General features: G+C 29.9%; 1 protein-coding gene across 2 annotated transcripts; it reads left to right on the top strand.

The window, feature by feature from the left end:
* The first annotated feature begins 10,537 nt into the window (after positions 1–10,537).
* Positions 10,538–16,481, top strand: LOC113872222. 2 transcript variants are annotated; one of them, XM_027509600.1, is made up of 6 exons: positions 10,538–10,863; positions 10,960–11,147; positions 11,429–11,533; positions 11,637–13,885; positions 15,634–15,706; positions 15,974–16,481. In XM_027509600.1, exons 1-6 carry the CDS (start codon positions 10,770–10,772, stop codon positions 16,133–16,135), a joined length of 2,871 nt encoding a protein of 956 aa, XP_027365401.1. In that variant the 5' UTR covers positions 10,538–10,769; the 3' UTR covers positions 16,136–16,481. The 2 variants fall into 2 exon arrangements, with proteins under 2 accessions (XP_027365401.1, XP_027365402.1); XM_027509601.1 differs by having other exon boundaries at positions 10,555–10,863; positions 10,975–11,147; positions 15,974–16,480.
* Positions 16,482–17,435: the final 954 nt, after the last annotated feature.

Raw genomic sequence — 17,435 nt, 5'->3', positions numbered from 1 at the left:
TGATGACAATTTTTTTAGTAAAATAAAAAGTTGGTCTATGCAAATTTGGAAAAACAAATTTGGCTTCAAAAATGGAAATTTAAGCATTACAAGAATGAAATCAGATAGAAGTACCATACTTTATACATGAAGAAGGAAATATTTAGAATTTTGACCTCTTGTGGGAGAACACCAATAGAATAAGTTGGACTAACATAAAGAAGAGGGAGAGAATGAAATGAAAGGGGGAGAAGAAGAAGAAGAAGAAGAAGAAGAAGCATCATAACCATTGGGAGGAAGAAGAGAGAAGAGAGGAACTAAAAAAATGAGTTCCAAAATAAAAAAGAAATGGATAAAAGATTGGAAGAGGAGCAAAGAAGAAGATAAGATCTTCAAACAAATGAAGAATTGGGTGAAGAAAATAAAGAATGCAAGCAAAGAATTGAAAAACATCTGAAATCATACCAAGTAATTATTCTTTGCTATATTAAGCTACTTAATACATAAATTCTATTCTCATTTCTGTTTGTCATTGTCCAAAGTTTCATTTGTCAATACATATTTATAACATTTCAAGTGCCTAGATTAACTACAAAAGTATAATGAATCTCAAAAATATCAAAATAGGTTGAGAAACAAATAAAAAGAGGGAGAAGAAATAGAATTGTTAAGATTGAATGAATGAACAATCACCCCAACTTTACAACGTTGAGGGCCAATGTTTCATATAATTTCTTATGTCAATTTTCATTGTATAACATTATTTTCATTCCACATATCATTGCATATCATTTATCCAAGGATCATATTTATTGTCATCCCTTTAATACTTGTTTTAATTTAAAATCAATTTTGAAATAAGGTCAAAGATGATGATTTGCATTTTTCTTGCATTATCAAATTGTCATACTGAGTCATTATCCTCTTAATTATCAATATACAATTTAAAAGAAAAGTAGATAATAATTTTTAAAAAGATCATTAAAAGGGTAATGATTAATACTATTTTTGCATTAACATATATGCTCACATATTTGTTTCATTATTGATTATTGATCCATTTTGAATCAATGTTGACAATTGCATTTTATGGATAATTCATTCATTTAGAATCAATATTGATTTTTGTTATCACTAGAATCTTATATCAATAAAATTAATACAAAATTAATGTGGAAGTAGTAGTAGAATGAAATTAATTTAAGCGTTAAGCCCTATTAATTAGGAAAAAAATGAGATCAATTAAACTGAGAAGATTGTTATATTTGAGAGTCATGAAAATTGATTAATTCAAAAATGAGTGTCAACTATAAAAATTAAATATATAATTTAACCTTATTTATTTATTTAACATTAAAGGCACAAATTAAAAAATATTTAATAACTTGTTACAAAAGTATTCTTTTTTTAGTTTCCTATCCCTGGTTTAATTTAGATTTGACTCGAATCGCATACTTGAATATGGTGTGTGAATCTACCACTGAAGATTTTTTACATATACAATAACTCAAATTTGAAACCTTACTTAAACGGTACTGAGTCGCTTGTTATCTAGACCAACCTTCGTTGGTTTATGAAAGTATTCTTTAAACTAAACAATTTTTTATTTGAATATTTAAACATTGACATTCAATGTAATATTTTATATAATTTTTATTTCTTATTTAGTGTATATATAATAATAATAATAATAATAATAATAATAATAATTTTTAAAATTAAAAGCGATACAAAAATATATTTTACTAAAAATTTAAAATTAAAAGGCCTCTAGTAATATATTGCCGTGCGTCATTCTTGTTGTTATAACTTTTCTCAACTTAACTATGATTTGGTAAGTTTAAATTATTGTAATACAAATTTTTTTCTCAAACTTTTTATTTTAAGTTGTTAACATTGTGCACTGTACATTCTCTTTATTTTTTTAATGCATTAATAGGATAGCATTTTTTTGTGATGAGTTTTATTTTACTAGTTTTAATACTTTAAATTTAAAAAAAAAACAAAGATAACTACTTTTTTAATAATATTAAAAAATAATTGTTCAAAGTTTCATACATATATATATATATATATATATATATATAGTATGTTAAACTTTTAATGTATAATTTTTATATAACTTAAAATTTTTAAATCCTTCAAGGTGAATTACCTTAAATATGCATTTATGATTTTTTTTTAATTTTATCTAGTTTGAGAACTATGACTCATTTGAGATAAGCTATACTTTAAAAAAAAAAAAAAAAGTTTCTCTATTGATTACTTTATTTGAAAATGATTTTTTTTCTCTCTCTCTCTTTTTTACATGTAAACAGGTTAGTTTACCTGTATTATGAAGAAGAATATTATATTTACTAAATATATGTTAATTAATGTATTTATAAAAAAATATTATTAAAATATGTAAAAAAAATATTTGATCAAACCTTTTTGAGGTTAACATTTGTAAAATATTTAAGAGATTAAAAACAAATGCAAAATCATAAATTTAATTGTTTGGCTATGATAAAATATTTATTTGTTTGATTTAGAAATAAATATTGAACTTTTTTCATAAAATTTAAATTGTATACTTAATTTATTCATCGTATAAAATGTCATAACTTATATACCAAATTAATTATTTTCTCATCATTAATTGATTTAAGACAATAATAAATATAACTATTTTTATCTAATAAATTAAGCATGTCTTAAGTTGAAATAGTTTTAATTAATTTTTTTAGTAATTTATTATTCCAATAAAAAATTTTAATACACTTAATTTGTCTATTTACTTTAGATTATCTACCATTGTAGTAGAGTCATAATTATCTTTTTCAAGATTAGAGATTATAAAGTATATGTAAACCCAAAGGGTCAAGACAAATAATATTATGATTATAAATTTAGACCAAAAACAATAAAATATTGACGAAAATAAACTAAGGCATCAGATTAAATAAAATCATCTTCTCAAAGAAGATAAACACTTCAATTGCTATAACTTTTGTTGTTTACAATATTATTCTTTTAAAAATAAGATTAAAAATGTTTCATTAAAAAATATTAAAAAAAAGTTAAAAAAAGAAATTGATCAAATCCTCTTTGTATCATAACACTTTTCCTCAATCTTAAAATGCACTTTTTCCGATGTCAAACCTGAAATTCACAGCGGATGTAAAGGCCAGTGTGTTGTATATATATTTGTGTTGAATATAGATACAACGTGCTTCAACAACCATTTTGAAATATCCGTCCATTGATACATTCAAGGGTAACCAAGTTGAACACTTGAAGGGAGTAAGATCCAAATCGATATGCTTATGGTTACACAAGAGCAAACACTTGTCCACTTGATTTGGAACTTGATCTGATATGCCTTTTCTACTCCACACTCCTTCCTAACCCTTTTTCTTCTCCTTCAGCCCACTTTTCAATGATCTTGACATGTCCGCAGAACTTGAAAAAAAAGTAATGGTGAGGTTGCAACAGATCTTCCATCATGATTATCCTTGAGAACCAGACCAATTCATAATCTTACTTCTTTTGAACCAGATATTATATTCTTATCTGGTTCAATTTCGGTTCAACTCTCATCCACAGTTTTCACAGTTTGTAACTAGGATTTTGAGTTTTGTGGTTGCACCTTTTCTATTCTTTTTCTGATGGTCACAATGTTTTGCAACAACATTCATTCGATTTATGATCGCTGGCATATTGTGAGACAATGTTCGATTCTAATTTTTTGAATTGAAGTCGAATATTAGTTGAATCTTCAATTTTCTCAAGAATCTGCCACTGAACATCTGCCACCAAAATAGAAAATTTTAGTATTTCTATTTAAAAAAAACAATTCAAGATTTAGAAAATTTAAAAATATTTTCTCGACCAGATCGGTGAATGAGTCAAACTTGAAAATTAATAGTTGAGAAATAAGAATGATAAAAGAGGCAGAAAAAAAGTGCTGCCGATATTCAATTTACTTTAAAATTAAAAAAAAAAGTATAATAGAACCATGATCATAATTTTAGAGAAGAAAACTAAAAAGAAATATGATATCAAATTAAATAAACACTTACCTTTTGGAATGAAGATAAACACTTATGTAGCTTCAACTCTTGGGGGTTGCATATACTGTGCTCATTCTCTTTTACAAGCTGTAAATACTGTGTGTGAGGGATTAGGAAAATTTTACTACCTTTTATATTGTATTACGACGGAGTTTACAAGAAAGTCAATATATTTTTATATGTATAAATATATAAAATATTTGAAAATATATAATACATGCAGAGAAAACTTTAAAAAGGTTATTACATAGGACAAAAGTTTTAATTTAAAAAATTCAATGCAATATGTACTTATTCTATAAAATATTATATATGTGGTAGTAACTTTGACTTTGAGTAACTCGATACAGAAGTTTCAAAAAAATTAATGTAGGCATTTTCAGAATATAAAAAATAAGTAACTTTATAGATTATATATACGACAAAAAGTTTTAAGATATTCAATTTTTCTATTTATTTCAGATTACCTACCATTTTAGCATATTTATAATTTATTTAATTTTTCTTCAAAACATAACTTTAGACAAAAAATAATAAAATATTGACTAAAAAAACTAAGACATCAAATCAAATTAATTAAATAAACACACACCTTCTCTAACGAAGATAAAAATTTAAGTAGCTATAATTGTCATGGCCTATAATATTATAGTAATTCTTCTTTTGAAATTAGAAATACTATGTTTTTGAAACTGACTTGCAATATAATTTCATTATCTTTTCTTCTATGTTAGAGCAGTATTACAAGAAATGAAATATTGTTATGTTTTTATCATAATATAAGGAAGCAATTTTTACTACATTAATTCAAAATCTTGTTAATTGATGTTTATGGTACTATTTTTATCAATTAGATACATAAAAAATATGTAGACATATTTAGTCTTTTTTTTAGTAATGAAAAGACTGTCATTTTTTCAACGTGGTCGAAATGGGATCAGGAATGCGATTTTAAAAAACATCAGATTTAAAAATAAAATGAGTCATAATTAAAGTTTATTTTAAAGAAAAACTTTAGAAAAATATATAAAAAAATGTGAATTCTTTAAACTAAAAATAAAAAAAGACATGAGAAGAAAAGATACAAACTCATCATTAATATTTAAATCATGTGGTAGATTTGAAAGAGTTGATTTCATAACATTATTTGTTGACACGTGCATTCAATCTTAATAGATTTACTTCTTCTTTCTTTCTTTTTTATTTATTTTTCAACCTATTTTAATATTTTTGAGTTTCATTGTACTTTTATAATTAATATGATCACTTAAAATGTTATAAGTGTATATTGACAAATAAAACTTAGTAGCAAATGAACAATGATAAAGACAAATAAAAATAAAATTTAGTATTAAGTAGTCTAGTTTAGAAGAGAATAATTACTTAGTATGTTTTTAGTTGTTTTTTAATTCTTTTTTATTTGAAATTCTAATCTCCCTCTCTTGTCCATTTCCAATCCCTTTTCTTTTTCTCTTTTGTCCCCGCCAATGGTTATGATACGTTTTTTTGTTTTTCAAATTTTTATCTAACCTCCCCCTGCATTTCATTCTCTCCCTCTTCTTTGTGTTAGCTCAAATTTTGCTTTTGAGGTTCTCATATAAGAGGCACAGTCATGTTACGCTTTGTGCATGCTCATGTTCATAATCTAAGACTTTAAATTTTCTATCGTAGCTGCATGCACAGTGATGCATGTCTCTAAGCACGATCATGCATATTGCACAAGTCCATAAACATACATTGAAATTTGATCAACTTGACTCTTTTGAACTTCTAGTATGTTTATTTTTCATTCTAAAAAAAATAAAAAATAAAATAAATATAAAATAAGCAAAGAAAAGTAATAAAATAGAAATGAAAGATGAAGACTTTTTTTTTGCGAGTGCTTATATAACATCACAAGTCCAACAGTCTTGTTAAATTATAATGGGAAGGAGGTATAAGTCTTAGAGATTATTCCCTTGATATGTGGTTGTCTTCTCAGCAACTTCTTCTCCACTGCATCTATCACATTAGAAGGGTTAATTGTAGAAGGAAAAAGAAGAGGATAATTAAAATAAAGAGGAAAAGAATTTAAGATTTAAATCTAATGATTTATTAGTGGGTTGATTGAGTTTTTGTTTTTCCTCATTCTTAGGTTGCTTATTCCTTAGCCTTTTTCTTTGAGTTTTATACTTCACAAAATTTAAAGGAGAAGCAATATCTACAATGCTCACAAAACTACAGGACTCTTAACTAGAAATATACTGTAAAGAATTAAAAACTTAAAAATGATTTCCTCATTATCTAGCCTTAAGGTGAGCTTTTTTCTTGGACGTCTATGATGCCTCTTCTAGTGGCCAAGAAATGTCTCCCTAAACTTCATCATCCTCTTCTATATCAAACACCGCAAAGTCCATAAGAAATATGAACTCTCCAACCTTTACAAGTACATTTTCTAATATGCCCTTGGGAAAATTAATCGACTTATTTTTCAGCTGAAGTGACACAGTGGTCAAATTAAGTTTATGCATCCCAAGCTTCTTGAAAATAGAATAGAGCATAAGGTTAATATTTATCCCTCAATCACATAGAACTTTATCAATGCGAGTTATTTCAATAGTGCAACAGGTAGTAAAACTCTTTGGGTCTTTAAGCTTAGGTGGACGCTTTTTAAAGACTATAGTTAAACACTATTCAATGAGCTTTATAGTTTCATGTGATTTTAGCTTCCTCTTATTAGTCAAGATCTCCTTGAGAAGCTTAACATATTTGGACATTTTGGAGATAGCATTCATAAAAGGCATATTGATGTGCAACTTCTCTTATAGATCTAGGAATTTGTCAAATTCTAGGTCATAGGGTTTTGCCCTGCAGTTGTAGAAGGAAAGGTATTCTAGGCTCATAGGGTATTGACTGTACACTAGGTATTCTAGAGCTAGTATTTGATTATGTCATCATCTTCCTCTAATGCAAGCATGGAAGTATTTGGAATTCATATCATCATCCACAAATCACTTCTTTCATGCCTTTTGTGTCAAGAGAATATCCCTATGCCTCCTCACTCGCCAAATATCCTCAACCAAATCTTTTTACCGATTTGACTCTACCATTGATAAATCTTGAATTTCATATTTTGCATTCAACACTGCAAGCTCTAATATCATTTTACCAATTTTCTTATCTATATCTTCGAACACTTCTTATTTCTACCCCTTAAGAGCAATTTTAAAATTAGTTAACATTCCCTTAATGTGTTTCATTGCCCATGACTTATTAACATTGTCATTCCATGCCCTTTTAACTACCTCATGAACACTGACATGCTCCATCCAACAATTTTTGAACTTAAAAGGTTTTGGGCCCAGTCATCCACCCTATGCATTGACAACAATAGGTAATGATTAGACAAGTCTCTTAGTAAGACTCGAACTACTGCATTTTCCCACATTTTACACCAATCCTCCAAGATCATCACCCTATCTAGCCTGCTCATTACCTCATTGCCCCATGCATCCAAGTGAATTTCTTTCTCATAAGCAGCAAGTCAAGCAATTTCATATTGGCAATATATTGATTGAATTCTATCATATCATGAGCATCTACTGACCCCACCCCTCCTTTTCTCTCCTCACGGCCTCAAATTATTTTAAAATCAATCAAAACTCACCATAACTCCTTCCTCAATCCATGTCTAGACATATACAGGTTTTTCCACAACATCCTTTTGCCATTCAATCGACATGAAGAGGAAACATTTACTATTTTTACCGTGTTTGGTCCTCACTCCATGCACACACCAACAAAACTCACTCCATAGAAGGTGAAGAGAAGATTACCTTTTGTTGCATTCCAAATAATAAGCAAGTCACCACTACTTCTAACCGCAGGCCACTCACACCACTTGAAGTTATCATTGTTCTATATCTGACTACATACTTCTCTAGAGTAAGCCTTGAGCTTAGTTTCTTGAAGAGCTAAGACATTAATACCCTCCTTCCTAATGATCTCTCCAATTTTCTTCTTCTTCAACCGACTCCCTAGCCCTCAGATATTAAATGTTAGTACTTTCACTAATGACTAATGACACTCCCTGTTTTTCTGGCTCTCGTTTATCCCTTGCTTCCGTCTCAACTAATTTATTAATCACCTCCGTAGAATTCATGTGTACCACCAGACCTACATATTCTTCAATCTGCAATGTTTTTTCTGCCAATTTCCTCTCTTCCTTACCTAAAACGAGCCTTGCTTGGGAAACAGAAGCAAACTCGCTTTGATACTGATGCTGCGACGTGTCCCAAACATTTAGCTCAAGTTTCGATCTAATCACATAATTATTTTTCATGGATTTAGACCGTGTCGTAAACTTAGAGTCATACCTCTTCCTCTTCGTCTTACGAAGTGCACTCTTAACATTAATTCTTTTTTGCACTACCATCGACAACATCATTGGATTGAAGGAAGTCTAATTAACACTCATGTAACAACATTATGACAGTAGATATCAAAATGTAACACCACACTCATATAAGGACTAACCATACTTTTTTAAAGTATATAAATTAATTCATAAGCAAATATTAGTTATAGGGATTAAATATAAAATTTTAACCCAAAATAAAAGAAAATAGTGAACTTTTTTAGAAAAAGATAAAAATGAAGTACCGATAAAATATCAATAATTACTCATGTATGACAAAGACTTTTTATTAAAGTTAAAAAATTAAATATCTACATATTTTTAATTTATAGAAAAAGTATCGGAAAGATCAATTAATGAGATGTTGAATTGATGTATTAAAAATTGCTTACTTATATTATGTAGAAAAATAGCAATAATTCATTTCTTACATAATAATATATATTTTGGGGAGATCAAGAAAAATAATATATTATATAGAAAGTATATTCTATATAAATTGAGACAATTACATATTAAAAAAAATGCTAACGTTAATATTTTATTTAATCTTTTAAAAGTAAGATAAAATATAAAATATAAAATTAAATAAATTTTTATTAGTTAATAATTAAATATTTTATGAAGATAAGATTGAGTTACAACACAACTATTAACCCTTTAAGTTTAGAGGTAGTTTGTGATCATTAATATTTAACAATAGATAAATAAATTATAACTCAGTAGTAAATAATCTAAAATAAATAGATAAATTGAGTATTTAAAAAAAAAATATTGTATATACATGTGAATACTATTTTTTATAAAAAAATTATTTTTATTTTATTGTTTCTGATCTTATTTTACAAAGTCGGGAAAAATAATTTTTGTTACAAGAATGATAACAATTGGTCTTAACAAATGGGGTAAAATCAGATTTAACTTCAAAAATGAAAAATAAAATACTATAAGAAAATAAATTAAAAATTAAAATTAACTTTTAACATTAAAAAGGAATTAGAGCAAAAATTAAACTTTTACTAGTACAAAAATCCATAAAAACCATAAGCAGAAGGGACCGAGAGAAAGAGCCTATAATTTAAATTTTTTTCCAACTAAATTTAGGGTCTTATATTTTTTAAAAATTATTTTATTAAAATACGCTTTTAGTCCTTATAAATAATACTTTTACAAATTAGTTTTTATATTAGAAAAATATGTTTATATGAATGTATTATTATGCTTACTTTTTTTAATTAATAATGTGATAATAATTGGATTAAAACATAACAAAACTCTTAAATTCTAATTCTTTTAAGTATAGAGTTATAATAGACTATATATATAATTCAACAACTAAATAAATAATAAAAGATATAAATGTGAGAAGAATGAGTGTTGAGTTAATTAATAATTAATAAGACTCTTGGAATTAGGATTCAACTAAAATTATGTTAACAAACTTTTATTTGTTTAAGATTTAAAAACTATTTTTAATATTACAAAATATATATAATTAAAATTTTATTTGTATTTGGCTTGGTTATAATTATAAAAAAAACACTTTTTACTTAAAAAAATTAGTTAGAATAGTTTCTTAAAATAAAATCTATAAATATGTAATTTAAAATAATTTATTAAAAATTAAACATTGATTGTTTTAAAATTTTAATTATTAAAAAAATTCGCTAAATTTAAATTTATAAAAATTATTTATTTTGTTAAGAGAGTCTATATTTTTTTACATATTTATTGCTATTCTAATATACGTTTTATATAAAATAATTTTATTATTAATATAATTATAAAAATATATTTTAAGTAAAAAATATCATTCAATGCTTAACTTTAATTTTTTTTAATTTTTTCAAATTAATTTCGCTCATTACTCTTTATAGTAACAATAAAATTATGTATATGATAAAATTTACTCTAGACAGATAAAATATTTTTTTTCATATTTCTTGTAGATAATTTTTTAAAGCCAATAATAAACACACTTTTTTATTTTATATTACAAAATTAAAATAAATATTATTTTATAAAATTAGAAACCAATAAACTTTTAAATTTTGAAATTAGAGGTCTAATCAGTAATAAATGTGTTGACAAAGCGTTGTCTGAAAGCACTTCTGGTTTATCATTCCCAAGAGTACTTACCTGCTACCTGTCAAAATACTATCAACCAAAAAGCGCGATTTCAGTTCCCACTTCCCTCCAATAAATCAAAAGCTTCCTCAATACCGCGTTTCCCTCCATTTCGATTCTTCTCAATATCGCTGTTATCTCTGTTTCTCTCAACGCCTACGATGCATTCGCATTAAGAAAACCATTTAAGAACCATTGCGTGATCCTAACCCATGGACGGTGATAATGACCCTTCAACACTTGCATGGCTTTGGGGCATTGAAGCCCTAGCATCCTTCAAACAAATCCCCACTTCCACTTTACAACGTAACCAACCTTTTTTGTAATTTTAATTTTGGTGAATGATTTTATCAGAAGTGTTGTTGTTATTGCGTTTTTACTTTTTATTTTTTTCTGTTGTAGTTTTGTTTGATGCAGCACCTGTGGAGCTTGATGATTTTAGTGAAACGACAAGGGAATTGGTTGCTATAAAGTGTTTGGAGGAACTGTTTGGTTATGCTGGTGAGGTTGACCCTTCTACCTTGGATTCCAGAGTTGGATTTGATTTTTCGCGAAGTTGTGAAGATGTACTCGAAGAAATATTGCGCGAGGTAAAAAGAAAATTTAAATGATCTTTGATGTTTAAGTGACTTAGTTTACTTACTTTGCAAAGCTAATTGAACCGATTTGGTTATTTTTTAAGGACCTGTTTATTTTGGCTGGTTTAATTTGTTAGTTTAATGAATAATTACAAAATGTTACTTTGTTTTTACTTTAAGTTTTGTACTGGAAACAGTGAAAATGGGAATTTTTTTGTTTTTAAAGACCCTAAATATTGTTATGATAATTGAGACAAATCTCTCTTCTTTTGTTTTGTGTAATGTGGAATCAGATAACACCATCAAATCTGGATGTGGCTGCGGCGGAGCTGTTGAAATGGGATATTTACCCATTTATCGAGCACAAAAGAGCTGGGATTAAATGCTACTTAGAGCAGGTGATGCAAATGTCATTTTCTTTTGAGAACTCTCCTTTAAGAAATTTCTGCATTTTCATTCACCTTTTTTGTTTGGCTTGTTTCTTTTCCTAATGCTGAATAGCTGAAAGAATCAATCTTGGAAGGTACTCATCCACATACTGATGAGTTGAGGGAAAGGAGTGGATTATTCCCTCAGAATAGCAGTTATATAGTGCATGTAAATGAGGTTGAATGCGATGCTCAGTCTGAAAAGGATGATGGGAACTCCACTGATAGCGAAAACATGGGAGAAAAAGAGAACTTGGTGTCCTTAATTCTACAGAATGGGAGTAAGTCTTCAAAAGAACACTTAATTGATGATTCCTTAATTCTAGAGAATGGGAGCAAGTCTTCAAAAGAACACTTAAGTGATGATAAGACGAATGGGGTTTACTCAGCTGATGATCATCTTATGGGACACAATGAAAAGCGAGTTTGTATGGATGAATGTGATGATCTCTTAAGAACTTCGAAGAGGATTAAATGTAATGGATGTACAAGTTTTGAGTCTCAGAAAGAAAAGCCAGTTTCTCAACTTGAATATGAGGTGTCAGAAACTTCAACTGAAAGAATTGTTCAAATTTCTGAGACAGTAGGGCATCACACAGAAAAGAACAACAATGTTACTCTGGCTACTGGATCCTTAGAGGAAAGTCACAATACGTGCTCTGCTTCAAATTTACGCCAATCCAGCTGTCACAATGAAATGTTTCGTGATGAATCAAATATTCCCTTTAATACTACTTTGATGGCCCAGCATACATTTGGAGGTGAAAATTCCCAGCAACAGCTGGTTGAGATAATTCCTACAAATGTTGAACTTTCAGATGGAATTCAGGATGAGGTTTCTGGAAGCAAACCCTGCCATAAACATGAAACTGATTCACAACTCGAAGATCTAAATGGCTCTCAGCAGACAGTTGCTACTGTTAAGGCTCCGGAGAATACTTGTAATAGTTGTGAGGTAACGGTAACAGGTGATATGATTGTGTATCAAGCTGGAAAGATTAATCTCTCGATGAAAAAGCATGAAGAGCAAAATCTTAACATGAAGTGTAATGATGGCAGTCGATTACTGGTCTGTGATGCGACTACTGTTCCACCAGTTTTTCCTGAAATTTGTCTTGATATGACAACCACTTTAATGTCTCCAAATACAGCTGGAGCTGAGCCTTGTGGAAATAAATTTATGCATGAAGCCACTGATACTCATCATGTTGAGCCTCTTCCTACAAATGATAATAATACAGATAAAATTGAGCATTTGATTAATGAATTCCCACCCAATCAGAAGGAACCGAATGTTGCATCTTTAAATTTCTCTCATAAGCCAGTTGCTGGTGATAAACCTGTAGTTGATACTGTTAATGATTGTGGAGAAGAGTTATCGAGTGGCAGTGATGGATATCACAATGAAAGAAATGATATTGCAGCCAAAAAGCATGAATTTTTGAGCTCCCACTTCCCATTTGATCAAGATTTCTCAGCAATGGCCAAATCAACTGAACTAAATCGCTGCATGAAGTGTAATGAAGGTGGCCAATTATTGGCTTGTAAAACAACTACTTGCTCATTGATGGTGCATAAAAGCTGTGTTGGTGCGTCTGCTCAGTTGGATGCAAAGGGAAACTTTATTTGCTCCTTTTGTGAATATTCTCGCACTATTTCAGAATATCTTGAAGCTAAGAAAGAAGCCTCCATGGCAAGGAAAGAGTTATCTATCTTCATTAGTAAGGGTATAAAGACCCAAGCTGCAGAACTTGTTCATGAATTTTGTAGACAAGACCATAGTCTGTCAGAAAAGAGTAGCAGCAAGTGTGAAAATATTCATGTCCAAAAGAATGGAGATGATCGGTTAAATGGGTGTGAAGACAATAGAGAAGTTCATTTTGGTGAGCATGCAAATGAAACCAATAGTCTTCAATTTGAAAGAAGTCAGCAACAAGCCCCCATATCATGTGTCCACTCATCATTCAAAGAAAAGGAATACATAATTAATAAATTAGGAGAGGTTTCAAGAGAAGAGGAAATAGGTGAAATGCCAAATGCTATGATCTTAACCGGTGGAATAGTTGAAGAAATGGAAGTGCCAAATGACTCTGTAGATGGACACGATGATGATAAATTTACTAGTGGAAAAACAAGCATTGTCTATGCTAATCAAAGCTATGCTCAAGAAGTTCCAAAAGAAATGACCTTACATGATATGAAAGAAACATTAGAGCCAGTTTGTGCACATGATTCTGGGAAAGGGGAAATTTCTGAAGATGAATCTGAAAAGCATATTGCTTCTAGATACTCTATGCGAATGCGTAAGCATGAAACACAAGAGTAAGTTCCTACACTTTCCCTATCATATGTGATGATTGAACTTCTAATTAATTGAACTGGTATGGAGTTATCTGCACTTGTGCAGTGTTTTAAACTTTTTGGTAACTAGATTTTCGTCTGGATGAAATGTTTGTTTTTCTATGCTTTGAGTTTGGTATGTGGAGAGTTGGAATTATTGATTTGATTCAATTTAAAGATTTCCTGAAGCTTGATTTAATTAATTAATTATTTTTTTAACTTGTGTAAGTTCCTTTTACGGCGGATTTGGTTCAGGAGTTGGATTTTCATTCCTGAGAATATTACCCTTGGTGGGAATTGTATCCTGAGGAATGGATTCATAGGAATCTATCAAACCTATTTTGTGGTTACTTTGACCATTCTTGAGATCACTATTTTCAGTTTGAAACAACATTCTATATTTATTAATATTCCAAAAAAATTGCTAACAAATCATCTAACACCACCATATTCTGTCAAATCCTAATCTTTAGGCCATTTAGTTTTAAATCCCTTTTAATATTCTAACTTGTGTTTTTCTTGCTTTAACTCTACGTCTAATTATTCAGCTAACATCACTAATCAACTCTGCTAACCAGTGCTTCTGTTGGTCTTTTTCCCCACATGTCCAAAGTCCAAACCAATGTAGGCACACAGTTCTATACCTCATTTTCTTCCTCAATAGGTGTCCCTTCAACTTTCTCTCAGATATTCATTTCTAATATTTTCTTTCGTTGTATGCCCACTGCCCACTCATCCCCACACAACAACTCAACAACACTAACATCTTGTAACATTGTTAGCCCTTTGTTTATTGACATTTAGTGCTATGAAGTACTGTTGGTCTTATGCATGTGCAGCTAAATTTTTCTTTGTGCTTAAGAGACACATACCTATCACAAATAATGTCTAAAGCATTCTTTAGCTTCATCCATCCATCTTGAATGATTTAATATCTCTCTAAATCTCCGCTTTGCATGATAGATTCAAGAAAACATACCTAAACTGTATGATCTCCTATTTTCCCCCATGTTTGTGCTAGTGTGCATCTTGAATCTTCCAATATGATAATTCAACTTTGGCAAACATAACTGACAATTTCCGTACAGAAAAAAACATGATCTAACAGGATTTGCAATTGATATATGTAAACACAGCCCCCCGCCCCCCAAAAAAGAAATCGTGATGAATAGTCCCACCTTCATTTTGCTCTGCAATGTCATCATCATGCTCTATAAATCAACTCCATCTTCAGAAACTCGTCATTTTCCTAAGAAAATCCAATCTCAAATGCCTGGAAAATCCAAAAAAAATCCCAGGAAAAATCTCATGCTTTCAACACTCTTAACCTCCATTGTTAGTGGATGGAAATCATGGAATACTACGTGATGGAGTACCACCGAGTTGATCCAGTCCTCCTTAATATCATTGGCATTTTGATCTCCAAAGGAAGATGACAGAGGAATGGAAGAAAAATCTTGTGCTAAAAATAGAACTGCTATTCCCACACACTGTTTCTCTGGTGGGAATGATTTCATGGAAATCCAAATTTAAAAAAAATCTCTCAGAATAACTATTGGGTGGACATATTTTTCACATCTCATCCTAAACTTGGGAATGGTTATTCCACCTCAAGATTTCTGGAAATGCACAAATAAGTCATGAACCAAATATGGCCTTATGGTTATAATAACCTTTGAAGTACTCACTATTATGCTTAATCTAATTTGATTGGTTATTTTGACTGACAGCAAATCCCAAGCAAGCCCTCCGTCAAGACGAAAGATAATTCCATGGACAGTTGAGGAGGAAGAGCTGATTATGGTATTATTTCTCTTCATCACTTATTTCAAGTATACGACTTTATAAGTAGTTAACTGCATTATGTTTGTATAAACATCATTCTTCTGACATGGATTTCTTTTCCTTCCTCAACAATTCAAAATTTAGAACAATCTAATACTGCATTAGAATGTGAAAGGATGTGGATTGTCATATATGTTTCTTCCACCTTGAGTTCTATGATTTATTGTATCTCAAAGATAATTCCATTTTCAACTGTTGAAATAATTGTTTGATTTCTCTGTGAAGGAGGGACTTCAGAAGTTTGGCTGTAATGAGTCCAAGATCCCATGGAAAAAAATTTTGGCATTTGGTGCTCATGTGTTTGAGAAGGATAATAAGTGTCGTACACCACAAGACTTGAAGGATAAATGGAAGAACATGTGCAAATCTCAGTCGAAATCTAAATGAAAGGCTTCATTTTAAGTGATACTTGTAATGTCATGCATTTCTTTTTCTTTTTCCTCCAGAAATATTTGGCAAATAGTATTTTGTATTGTCCAGCTAGTCTCCTATTATGGCGTCACCTTTACCCTTACTAGAACGTTTCAAGATTTTGTCCCAAGAGAATCATGGAAGTGAAGTTTAACATGCCTTTTAAATAGTATAGTTTATTAGCTGTGACCTTTTGCTTGGTGTAAATTTTCATAGAAGTGGTCGCTTTTGTAAGCTCGTTTGATAACGGCCATAACAGTGAAATCTTGATCACATCTCTCTTAATGTTTTAGACTGATGTTTCATGTTAATTATCTTCTCCCAATCACAAGTGTATATTTCTGCCCTTTTTATTTCATTCTTTTTCTCAAGCCAGTTTGCCCTGTTACATTAAGCATAGCCGTCATACCATTGCCATCTCAGTACCAATTTTACCATCACAATCAATCGTTATCGTGTCTAATTTCGTCACCTATGTTTTATTTGGTTTGATGTGGGCGTTTCCTAGGCTTCAGTGATAAGAATGTAATTCCCTGATGACCTAGTTAGGCATACATAGAGAGGAAATGCATTATGCATGGGATAAAGGTGAACCGAGTCTCGAGAATCAGGCTGGGTATGGCAGGAAAACATGTGAAATGTAGCTCGTGAAATTGGAAAATGTTGAGGTGGATCTTTCTTGAAATTCTTCTCTTCGAGGACAAATTCAACACTTGTATAGAATCCAAGGATGAGTGTCAGAGTTCATTCAAAGCACTCACACTTACTTGGAAAGACTCTTGCCATGTACTGTAGTTATTACCTCATTTAATAACCTCTTTTCTTCTCTTCCTCATCAGGGATCAGATATTAGCCCCCTCACCCAACATCTTCCGTTATAGATAAAATCACCTTGATTTTAAATTTGCCATTAATTAATATCATTGACCTTAAAAAAGCAGGGATAAACATCAATATTATTATATTATAAATGTGGTTGTCCTTTCAAATGCGATGTATCATGTGCCTGTGAACCTAAAGGTGGCACTCGGGACGAACTACTGCCAGACACAAGATTGTCTAATGCGACTCCTGCTGCCAAATTCAAAATCATGGTGATTTCGTTTAGACAAGCATTAATCAACAATACTAACAATAAGCAGTTTCTTTTCTTTTATTAATTTTATCCAAAAACAATTTATAATATCGGCTTGAATAATCGTTATGCTATAGCAATCCTTGACCCGTGAATGCCAAAAGCAAAACATATATCTAAAATAAATTACTGGGCAATCAA

This window comes from Abrus precatorius, unplaced genomic scaffold, assembly GCF_003935025.1.
Source record: "Abrus precatorius isolate BTA unplaced genomic scaffold, Abrus_2018 Scaffold7, whole genome shotgun sequence".
NCBI lineage: Eukaryota > Viridiplantae > Streptophyta > Magnoliopsida > Fabales > Fabaceae > Abrus > Abrus precatorius.
The sequence above is the reverse complement of the archived record's forward strand: the minus strand, read 5'-3'. Positions and strand labels throughout refer to the sequence as shown.

Bases quoted from the DNA above. Each gene is read 5' to 3' on its own strand.
- LOC113872222 (XM_027509600.1), top strand. From the start codon at position 10,770: ATGGACGGTGATAATGACCCTTCAACACTTGCATGGCTTTGGGGCATT. The intron at 11,534-11,636 runs GTGATGCAAATG...AATGCTGAATAG, and splicing joins TTAAATGCTACTTAGAGCAG to CTGAAAGAATCAATCTTGGA. The intron at 15,707-15,973 runs GTATTATTTCTC...TTCTCTGTGAAG, and splicing joins AGGAGGAAGAGCTGATTATG to GAGGGACTTCAGAAGTTTGG.